The sequence below is a fragment of the Zerene cesonia genome, chromosome 9, assembly GCF_012273895.1.
Source record: "Zerene cesonia ecotype Mississippi chromosome 9, Zerene_cesonia_1.1, whole genome shotgun sequence".
NCBI lineage: Eukaryota > Metazoa > Arthropoda > Insecta > Lepidoptera > Pieridae > Zerene > Zerene cesonia.
The window spans coordinates 6,463,238-6,474,222 of record NC_052110.1 but is presented as its reverse complement, the minus strand read 5'-3'; the positions used below and the strand labels follow the sequence as shown (position 1 = coordinate 6,474,222).

Genomic DNA, 10,985 nt, shown 5'->3' with positions numbered 1-10,985 from the left:
GTAATAAATGTTATTTGCAGTTAACAATTTTCTTTTTTCTTTATTACAATATTTATGGCAAGACTAGGTATATTGACTAGGACTGATAAAACTGTTACGATATGCAAGCTTCCTTCGTATCATCATTAACTTTATCCTACTAATATTATAAATGCGAAAGTTTGTAAGGATGTTTGTGAGTTTGTTGCTCTTTCACGCAAAAACTACTTAACCGATTGCAATGAAATTTGGTACGTAGACAGCTGGACAACTGGAATAACATATAGGCAACTTCTTAACGCAATATTCCAACGGGACTTGCGCGGGTGAAAGCGCAGCTAGTATACTAAATTGTAACATGATTGATTTTTAACAGTTTTATGCCTGTAGAAACTGCAATCCGAATCCGAGGTGGGAAATGTTGTATTTTTATTATTGAAAGGGAGGAAGTCAAGTTTAATGAAAAGAAATTTGTAGTTTGAGTTGACCATACACCCAGCATTCCGTAGGATTTAACTCCACCAAATACACCGGAAAGACATACAATAATTCCTCCAATTTGTTGTTGTTATAAACCACTCCATAATTTCGAACTCCACCATAAATAACTCGCTCAAAGCAGCTGGATTTCAAGAGTTTTTGAGTGCAGTTTCCGTAAACATTGCTAAATCTATCCGCTGACAAGCTGTGCGACACGGTCGACGCCCACGCGTCTCGATATACGGCGACGGTGCGCGTGCGCCGTGTTAACCATCGCATGTGCTTAGATGTGCTCTAATGTTGGATTAGAATTGTACAATGAACTTGTTTGTGTCATTTTATTGTTAGACCAGGGCTGAGAGTGAGTTCCTGTATATAAAAAAGGGCGGGAATTATAGAATTAGTAATTTATTTGTTCTGGAAAGATGTAGAATCACTGGGAATGTGCATTGATTGATGAACGTCTTGGATTGGTAAAATGTTATTTTCTTCCTCGTCTTTAATTTATTCTTTTTTGCAATGTCTAGGTTCTAAATTCGTCGTAATTATAAAAGTATCTCATATTTATATCTCATATTATTCCAATATTGGATATGTCTTCAGTATTGGATACAGACATCCCTATTTCCAAAAGACGCATACTTTCGCATTCCGAACTATTAAAATTAGATTCTATATGTGGGTTGGAAAATAATATATGAGGGAAATAAGTAAACGACATCGTTGGAACATGCACATCGCATGCGTGTGCGCATGCTCGGAGGTGTCTAACTGTTAGATTAGATTTATTGAATGAAGGAGTTTTATCCGACTTTTCTAAAGAGAATTTATATTTAATTGCTTAAAATACATATATGTGTAATTTTTGTACGATATTTAATTTAACCAAGGTTACTTTTGGGTAGTATATACAATGGTTAATAAACTAGCTTCATTATATATTGTTAATAAAATGTCCAATCACATTATTTCTACTACCATAAAAAAAGAGAAGCCTATTCAGGCATTGTTATGATAATCTTTTATTTAACAGCTCTAACGTTTTTAATTCATCATTATTTCTCGTCACGGAGGTTCCCAAATTATTTTCCCACGTGGTGTGTTAAGCCTAGCTGGTTATGGAAAATCCTAAGGCCAATAAATGCATTTTTTGTATGAATTATAATCATATGAAAGGCTTAAATTTATTATTTACAATCCTTGTTAAAATTGTGGCATAATCCTATTAATTTACATATATGTATTTACCAATACTAGCTGTACCGCCCGGTTTCACCAGCTGACGAACTTGCAAAAGCAAGTGTTTCAATAGTACTTGTTACTCTGGTACAAAAGCTACATCACTGCCAAATATCATCCAAATGTATTCAGTCGTTATCACGTGAAAGAGTAATAAACACACGAGCATACAAACATCCACACAAACTTACACAATAATAATATTAGTAGGATTATAAAGAGGTATAACTAGATAATGGCGATAACTTGAAAATTGTCTAACACATAGAGAATTTTTTATTTAAAACAATGAATTTTAAATGATTAGCTTAAATCACGCGAGTGAAGCCACGCGGATAACATAATTGATTTTTATGCTTAATCCTATTAATATTATAATAATCTGTTGCTTGTATGATTAATTCGCATTTAAATCTCATTATTTATGATGATGCCTTAGGCTTTAAAACCTTTTAATTTAAATAAATTAATAAATAACAGTTTTATATCATGACGCAAATAAGTTAAAGATGGGATTAAACGCAAATTGTTAAAATTAGTATTGCTTATCTATATAAAAACTCTTATTCATAATTATATTTATCAAAAAAACAGAACCTTCTTCAAATTGCTTCAAAGTGCGAACTGTGAAATTTAGAACACTTGTACCGAAATTTGAGATTTATCTTAACAAAAAAAATATATGAATCTCTCAAAACATTAACTTTATCCTGAAAAGTTGTTGGACAATCTTAATGAGTAAAAACTATTATATAAATATATATAACTATATAAAAATACATATGTATTTTGAAAAATGGCAGTTACCTAAAATTGTTTAAACAATTTCAGCTTAACTAATATGGCACGGGTTTTCCCATGGCAACGTGAATTTATGTCATCAGCTAGGGCAATTTAAAAAGGATCGGATAAAGAAATTGGTATTAAATTGGAGTATTTCCTTGTGTTTGATATTATGCGAGTATTATACATTTTGACCCCATGTCAAACCAACCAAAAGACTAGAAGACAATATCAGCCAATACTGCCAGCATCCAGAAATATACTCAACATATCAACTGCGGAGATATAGGTGGTGGTAGTTCACAAACAACGATTTTTGTATGACCTTGAAGACTTGTAACATCTTACGTCTCCCCGCGACCACGCTCGCTGTGTGTAAGTGTTCGAAACGTCTAGGTTAATAATATAATGAATACATCGCGTTTAAAATCCGTTGAAAAGTCTTCAATTTCACATTGCAATAGTTTTTAGTACTAATTACGTAACTAAAAAGCAGTGGTGGGTGGTGTGAACCTCGGACTTCAAAGTCGATAATTCGGGGTTCGAGACCGAGCGAGCGTACAGGAAAAAAACTGATTTTTCAATTTATCTGCACATGTGGTCAAGCACACCACTGCTTAAAACGGTGAAGGAAAACATCGTGAGGAAACCGACATGTCCAAGAATTAAAAGTTCGACGACATGTGACATCTGCCAACCCGCACTTGGCCAGCGTGGTGGATTATGGCCTGAACCCTGATGATGGCCCTACCCTAAAACTAAACCTAAAACCCTATGGCCTGAATGCCTGTGTTCCAGCAGTGGGAATATATATATGCTGATGATGATGATGATTATGATGACTCATTACTTTCCCCTAGCCTGTATGTGATTTTAGTAATCATTCAGTTACACTTCAAATTACAATGTCTCATTTAAATTGCGTTTATATTTTTTTATTATTTACATTCTGTAAAATTTTATATATTTAAATCAATATGTTACTATTGAGTACGCTATAGACCAAGGACTGACATAATCCAAGTCGCTTCATACACGTCAACATTTATTATTCTGTGGCTCAGCCCATAATAGGCCAATCATAAATACCCATACATTTGTACATCAATAGCGGTCATTAAACACGGAATATAATAAAAGTGTCTAAATATCAGTAAAACAGTGGGTGGTAGAGAGTGAGAATTCCAGTTTGAGTTTGAGTCGAGATTTATCGATGTGAAACACAATGACGGTAGGTGCGGTGATGCAAGTGATGGTGTTGTTGTAATAGATAGCTCAGATTATAATGTACGTACGGATCACATGTGTTTCGTTGGAAATGTTAATGTAAAACGCAGAGACGTCTGAATGACTGATCCATCAACGCGCAGCCCACTACTGGACCGATCGGGCTGAAATTTGTCATGCAGCTATGAAAAAGCATCTAGCATCATTTAGCATCTGTTAAAAGGGGGATACATTCATCCCTCAAAAGTTAATAAAGTTTGTACCATGAAAGCTTATTTTGACCACGGAGTACCACTTGGGTCAAAAGTAATAGGTTTATCGATGTTATTAATTGTTAAGTCTAGCCGTTAATTTATGTTTTTTTTTTCTCTTCTTTTTTGATTTATTGTATGCTTCTGTTTTCTGTTATGATCTGTTGTGTGTGTGTGTGTCTGTGTCAAAATAAATGTTCTTCTTTCTGCTTTCTTTCTTTCTTTCTCTTAATTATTGTCTCAGATGACAGAGACGGCATACAAAAAATCTCCCACTATCCTTATAATCACTTCCTTATGAATTGAACTTTTATTATAAAAGATACTTATTATATATGTTGAAATAGAATGAAATGAAATAAAATAAAATGCATTTTTTATTGAGGTTAAATTAAAGTATTTAGACAAACAGTATGTGATTCTACGTTAGTAGGTGTATGATATACTAGCTGCGCCCCGCGGTTTCACCCGTACGTATCCCGTATGAATATCGCGATAAAAAGTTGCCTATATTTTATTCCAGTTGTTCAGCTGTCTACGTACTAAATATAATTGCAAAACGGTACAGCAGTTTTTGCGTGAAAGAGCAACAAACACACACACTTCCATACAAACTTTCGCATTTATAATATTAGTAGGGATAATATTATTTAAATTCCACTTTTTTTTTGAGGTAATTTATCACTCTATTGTGTGAATACAGCTGGAGTAAAAAGCAACATACCCGTACAAAAGTACTGATTGTTACAAAATGTCTTCTTATGGTTGTGGTAAGTTAGTAATCTTTTTAATGAAGAGCCTAGCCTGTTCTTTATACAGTGTAAATATTCAGTCTAAAACCTAGACTCATAGCCACTACGTATATTATTTAAAAAGTAAACGTATGTGGTGGTTATAGTAGAATATAGTCTAACATATAACCATATATAATGCGACCTGTATGTCATAACCATATATGGTAAGACATCCAGGTCACAATAATTTGTTGTTATCGCCTCTAGCAGTGATTTATTATAGGCACAAACAATTACCTCTTGTATATAGATAATATTCAAACAAACCAGGTACTATGTTGTGCAAACGCAATTGTACAAGCACCATTATGAGCAATGCAACAAACACTATTATATTTATAGCTTGCTGTCTGCGCCCCGCGGTTTCACCCGCGTACGTCCGTATCCCGTATGAATATCGGGATAGAAAGTTGCCTATATGTTATTCCAGTTGTCCAGCTGTCTACGCACCAAATTTCATTGCAATCGGTTTTGTAGTTATTTCGTGAAAGAGCAACAAACACACACACTTTCTTACAAACTTTCGCATTTATAATATTAGTAGGTTGCAGTTACCATACCGTTTTCCCTTTTTCTCACTCATCCCAGTCCATTCCTTTTTTCAGTCGTAAATTTTTCCCTTTTCCCTTAGTGTACATAAATGCGAAAGTTTGTAAGGATGTGTGTGTGTGTGTGTGTGTGTTAGTTACGCTTTCACGCAAAAACTACAGAACCGATTGCAATGAAATTTGGTACGTAGACAGCTGGACAACTGGAAACATATAGGCAACTTCTTATCCCGATATTCCTACGGGATACGGACTTACGCGGGTGAGACCGCGGGGCGCAGCTAGTTAGTTGTTGAATATGCTGAAAGCTATAAAAGTGATGCCCTGCATATTGTGTATCCTTATAGTTAAACTGAAGCGAAGGTGACGACAATTTTTCATTTCAGAGAAAAGTTGGTGCCACTGTGTTTTAAACACTTATTTCATTTATAGATACTGATTTAATTTCGTTAGTTGTGGTAATGTAAATGAAAATAGTTTATTTATCATTTAATTCAGTTATGTTTCTATATTCTATGACCCTAAGAGAACACGCTGGCCATTATTTAATTAATCATAAGCCGTGCATAATTTCATCGCAACAGTGTGCCGAGCTGTCACGCTTCTGAGCCTTATAAAGCTTTGTTTAATTACGCGGAGACTGATATAGATGGCGCTGATCGTGAAATATATCACTCGCGTGTCCCGCGCGCGATTGGCGGATGACAGCTTACGTGTCATGCGTCCGCGCAAATTAACGTTCTATGTTTAAATTTAAATTCTTTCGGTTTCACTTTTTAAAATATAAATGTGTTCTTTTTTCAGCTTGCATGAGAAGTTGTTGAATGTTTTGTTATTTTATTACTATATATTTAAGAGCTTGTTTGTTTGTTTGACCGCGCTAATCCCATGAACTACGGGGCTGATTGAAAGCAAAATTTCACCATCATATAATATACGAACCGCTAGTTAAAAATGAATCGTAATGATTGACTATTACAAATAGTATTCTAACAAATAACAGGAACGCAAACCTTGTACATACATACGGTCTATTTTTGGCAACTTAATTTCCAGACATGGCTTTGCCCGCAAAGTCAGAGAAAAAGACAGGCAGTCAGGAGGTTTTACCCGTATAGTTTTTGTTCTGGTGAGATTACCAGGATAAAAGTTATCGTATGCCCTTTCTCAGGTTTCGAACTATCTCTATACTAAATTTCGTCCAAATCGATGCAGTGGGAATGAAGGGCATGAAGAAGAACCAGCCAGAGTTACTTCCGCGTTTGTAATGCTAGTAGGGATTAACGAATAAACAAGAAACGGAGACCAAACGAAACCCCGTACAACGTAATAATTCAAGAAATAATGACGTTAAGACGATAGCTAATAAGTTATTAAATACGTGCGCGACACGCCGCGACACGGGCCCTCGCGGTGAATTAAGAGAGACGTTAGCTGCGAGTTAATCCCTTATCGAAGTGAGGAAGTGAAAGTTGTAGTGATGTGTGGCAGCCTGCAGGTGCTGTGGTGGTCTGCTGCTAGAGACGGTGATCGAAATTTTTTTAATATCTATACTAGTGTGTAGCTGAAGAGTTTGTTTGCTTGAACGCGCTTATCTCAGGGAACTGATGGTCCGATTTGAAGAATTCTTCCAGTGTTAGATAGCATATTTATTTAGGAAGCCTTTATTCAAGACCAGCTACTATGTGGCTAAAACCTCGGGACTTAGTTTGTTTTTGTATACAAAAAAATCCTAGTATATTAAACTAACAAACATATTACAGTAGTCTAGATATATTAGACGATGGTAAAAAGCCCTTCGACGCCGTCTGATAATCTGTGAGCCCTTAATTATAGAATCAACTAAAGTGTCTCACTTGTGTATACAGATTATACGTAAGGAATTATTATTATTATTATATTATTATACAATTCTAAAGTACACAATAAGATTAGATAAATTTTATTGTCATCGATCCTTGTAAAGTGTACAAAGTTTAAATGAAATCTGTCCTTTTAAAACGAGTCAAAAGGACTCGGTTACATACAAACACACAGGTGTAGCTAAAAAGCTAGTTAAAATAATTAAATTGTAGGTACATCATCCGACCCTATATCATTAGTGTAATAAAAATGAAAGTTGAGTACTATCGACTTTTATAATTTTTTTAGTGAGAAATATTTCAAAAAGATTTTTTTTTCTTTCACTAGCTCCTAGACTGTTATCCCTTAGATCGGCGATTAAGCGATTTTGCCGCGATATCGGAGCGATATCTCGACATCGCTACGATACTATCGCAGCCAGGGCGTCGTGGTTTATAGGATGGTACTTAATATTTGTTATTATATCCGTGCGTGCGGTATTTATAGCTGTTGTGTAATTCCATCGCTTGCTAGGTTCGATTACGCATTAATTGTCGGTTTTTTGGGAAAGTTGTACATTAACCGTTGTTACTATTTTGAATTCTGTGTTTAAAGTGTAATAAAAAGGTGTGTGCGATTGTGCGATTCACACGCGATAGAAGTGAAACTTCAGTAAATCGACAAAAGAACGAATAAAATTGTATATATATTTCTGTCTCATTCTTTGCCGGCTTCATTCTACACATTTTTGTATTTGTGTCTCTTACCTGTCGTTTTACCCGTTGCATCAGGTTTGAAATCACAACGATTCTAAAGAAGTTTCACTACAAAAGTATGTTTTATACCTATAAAATATATATATGGCGTTCTATAAAATGTGTTTCGTGCGTTTACGATAGTCCCAGAAGTTGATGAATATGCTAGAATTATCGAACTCTCGTATAATTGCCAACCGTCGATGCGTATGCGCATACGTTGTGTCGTTTTGCGGATTGTCAAAGCGGAATTCGCGGCGTGATTTGTTCGTCCCTGACGCGGAGTTATTCGCGAGTGATTCATTGCGAAAAGCTTCGTAACGAGCAAGAAAAATCCTCCTTAATATTCAAAAGCGTCCGCGCTGAAACGGTTTGCGTTTTTTGTCGACTATCTTTTGCCCGCGGCTTCGCAGGCGTTGGTTTTAGTTATATTTCTTAATTTATAATACTTAATGTACAAAACAGAAAGTAAACCTTATACATAAATAATGGTACAATGCTATTTCGTACAAAAGACGGACAGCAATATCTGCCAGGCAACCTGGTAGGAAGGGAAATGCAGGAGATTTTAATGGTTAGCGCAAAAAAGTAAAGATATACAAGAGTATAAAAAAAATAGAAACAAAAATTATAAATTATAATTTTACATCAATCTAGGATCTCGTGATGTTATCTATCACGTTGTAGATACCTAAAAATCAATTACTCCCGGCTAACAGAAAAAAAAAATTAAGTATTATAGACTACACAAAAATTTGCACACACACACACACACACACACACATAACACAGAACAGACCAAAAAGTTATTGTGTTGCTCTTAAGTTCATAGGCCCAATAATATAAGAGATTAACAAATACGAAGACATTAGCACTTCGCATATTGTTTCTAGCAACAATCGTTTATTGTTCTAGAACAATCAGTTGATTATCGGGGCGATAACTGGTTAAAAGCTGCACAAATATATTAGCTCACTCACTAGTAAGTAGTAGATATTTGCGCAATTTGATAAAAAAAACGTTTATTAATAACAAAACCACACGGGAAGGGAATAAAATAAAATAAAATTAACACCTTATAATTAAAAATTAACCTAATATATAAATAATGCAGTATCTACTGTGCATTCTACGTTTGACTTTTGAGATTAAGTTAAAAGTTGACTTAACACCCATCACAACTCCACCCATAGTGGCAGTGAAAATTACAATAAAATGAAACGACACGGCTAATTAAAAGCTCCCCAAACTCATTATCTCGTTTAAATACGTAACAGTTTTCAATCAGCACACACGTGGCGGCTAACGAACGGCGAGGGTGGATGTGACCCTGTGGATGTTTCGCTTGCCGCACTGTTGGGGACGCTTTGACAGGTGCAAGATTTATAGTTGTGCAGGGCTGGTGCGCTTGTGAAATAACGTGATTGGAATTAAATCTTAAGTAGTCATCCTTAATCGTACTATAATATTATTAATGCGAAAGTTTTTAAGGATGTGTTTGTTGCTCTTTCACGCAAAATCTGCTACTGAACCGATTGCAATAAAATTTGGTGCGTAGATAGCTGGACAACTGGAATAACATATAAGCCTCGTTTTTATCTCGACATGGTGAAACTGCGGGGCACGGCGAGTATATTATAAATGCGATTGTTTATTCAGTAGTTTGTCCTTCGTTCACGTCGCAACGGATCGATTTAACGTAGTGCAACAACCAAAGCACAAATTTTAAGAATATAATTAACTATAAGGCGACCTTATAGCAATCCCGTTGGTAAGGAAACAGAGATCGAGATAGGCGTCATTATTTTACATTGTGACGTAAATTATGATACATTACATCGAGAAAGTATAAATAAATAATATAATTAATAAATCCCGTTTATCTTAATATATATAAATCTCGTGTCACAATGTTTGTCCTCAATGGACTCCTAAACCACTTAACCGATTATAATAAAATTCGCACACCATGTGCAGTTCGATCCAACTTGAGATAGGATAGTTTAAATAATTTTAATTACGATAAATGACAACCTGGGCGGAGCCGGGGCGTGCAGCTAGTAAGTCTTTAATTTCTAAATCGTAATTCTAAAATAGTATATTACTTAACAGTTTATGATGTTTTACTTCATTTCATGGAAAGTTTTATTTCATAAACCGGTTTATATTGAAATAAACGACCACGTATTCTACGTGATGGCAGCCCTAGCGCACACAGTTATATTCCCGCAAAGAATCCCAAAGGATTACCCGTTAATACCGGGCTAATAGCTTTCTAAAAGCGCGTCAAAGTGTCAAACTGTTGCCGGCAAGCTGTTAAACTATTTACGCTTCTCTCATTGATGACTAGCTTTTGCCCGCGGCTTCGCACGCGTCAAATTTGAAGTTGCTTAATAGATGTTATATACATATAAACCTTCCTCTGGAATCACTGTGCCTATTAAAAAAAACCATCAAAAGTCGTTGATTAGTTTTAAAGATCTAACCGTACACACAAACATATACATACAAACCACCCCACTGCGCCCCGCCGTTTCACCAACGTCGTTTAAGGCAAATATGCGGTTTGATGCAAGTAAGTTTTATATATATGTGTTGTAATTTATATTTATATAGGCAAAATAAAATAAACGTGGAAAATAATTATTACAATAAGTCTAGACTTAACAACTTGTATAGGTATCGATATAGACGTATTACTCGAATTGAAGTAAGTCTAGATTGTATATTACAATGGAATATTTAAACCTTAACAAGTACCTACCGCATTCTTAAGCTAATTAAGATATCTACTTAACAAACAGAATAAACATAAATAAACAAGCACAAAGCTCAATCATCGGCGATAATTCAACTTACGTTCTATTTACCATTATTTTTTACCTACTGCGACAATTAAAAATGGCCGTGTCGCCTTGCGCTTTATTAAAGCGACATTTTGTTGAGTGTTATTTTAAGGTTCTGTGTGTACCTCTTCAATGTCCCAAAAACAGAGGAAGCTGTACATGCTACTGTTGTTTTATATGGGTTTGTTACTATAACTATGTGTGTATGTAATGTATTTATGTGTTTGTGTGTGTGTGTGTG

General features: G+C 35.1%; 1 protein-coding gene across 4 annotated transcripts in view; it reads left to right on the top strand.

Moving 5' to 3' along the window:
• LOC119829011 (calcium uptake protein 3, mitochondrial) overlaps positions 1–10,985 on the top strand; it is a 78,714-nt gene that overhangs the window by 38,359 nt on the left and 29,370 nt on the right. The window contains exon 1 of one of the 4 annotated variants that reach the window (XM_038351365.1): positions 4,700–4,729. The exons of the other annotated variants lie outside the window; for them this stretch is intronic. Within the exon in view, the coding sequence (XP_038207293.1) occupies positions 4,721–4,729 (9 nt within the window). The 5' untranslated portion in view covers positions 4,700–4,720. Of the gene's footprint in view, positions 1–4,699; positions 4,730–10,985 lie in introns of those variants that run through there. 4 annotated transcript variants of the gene reach the window in all.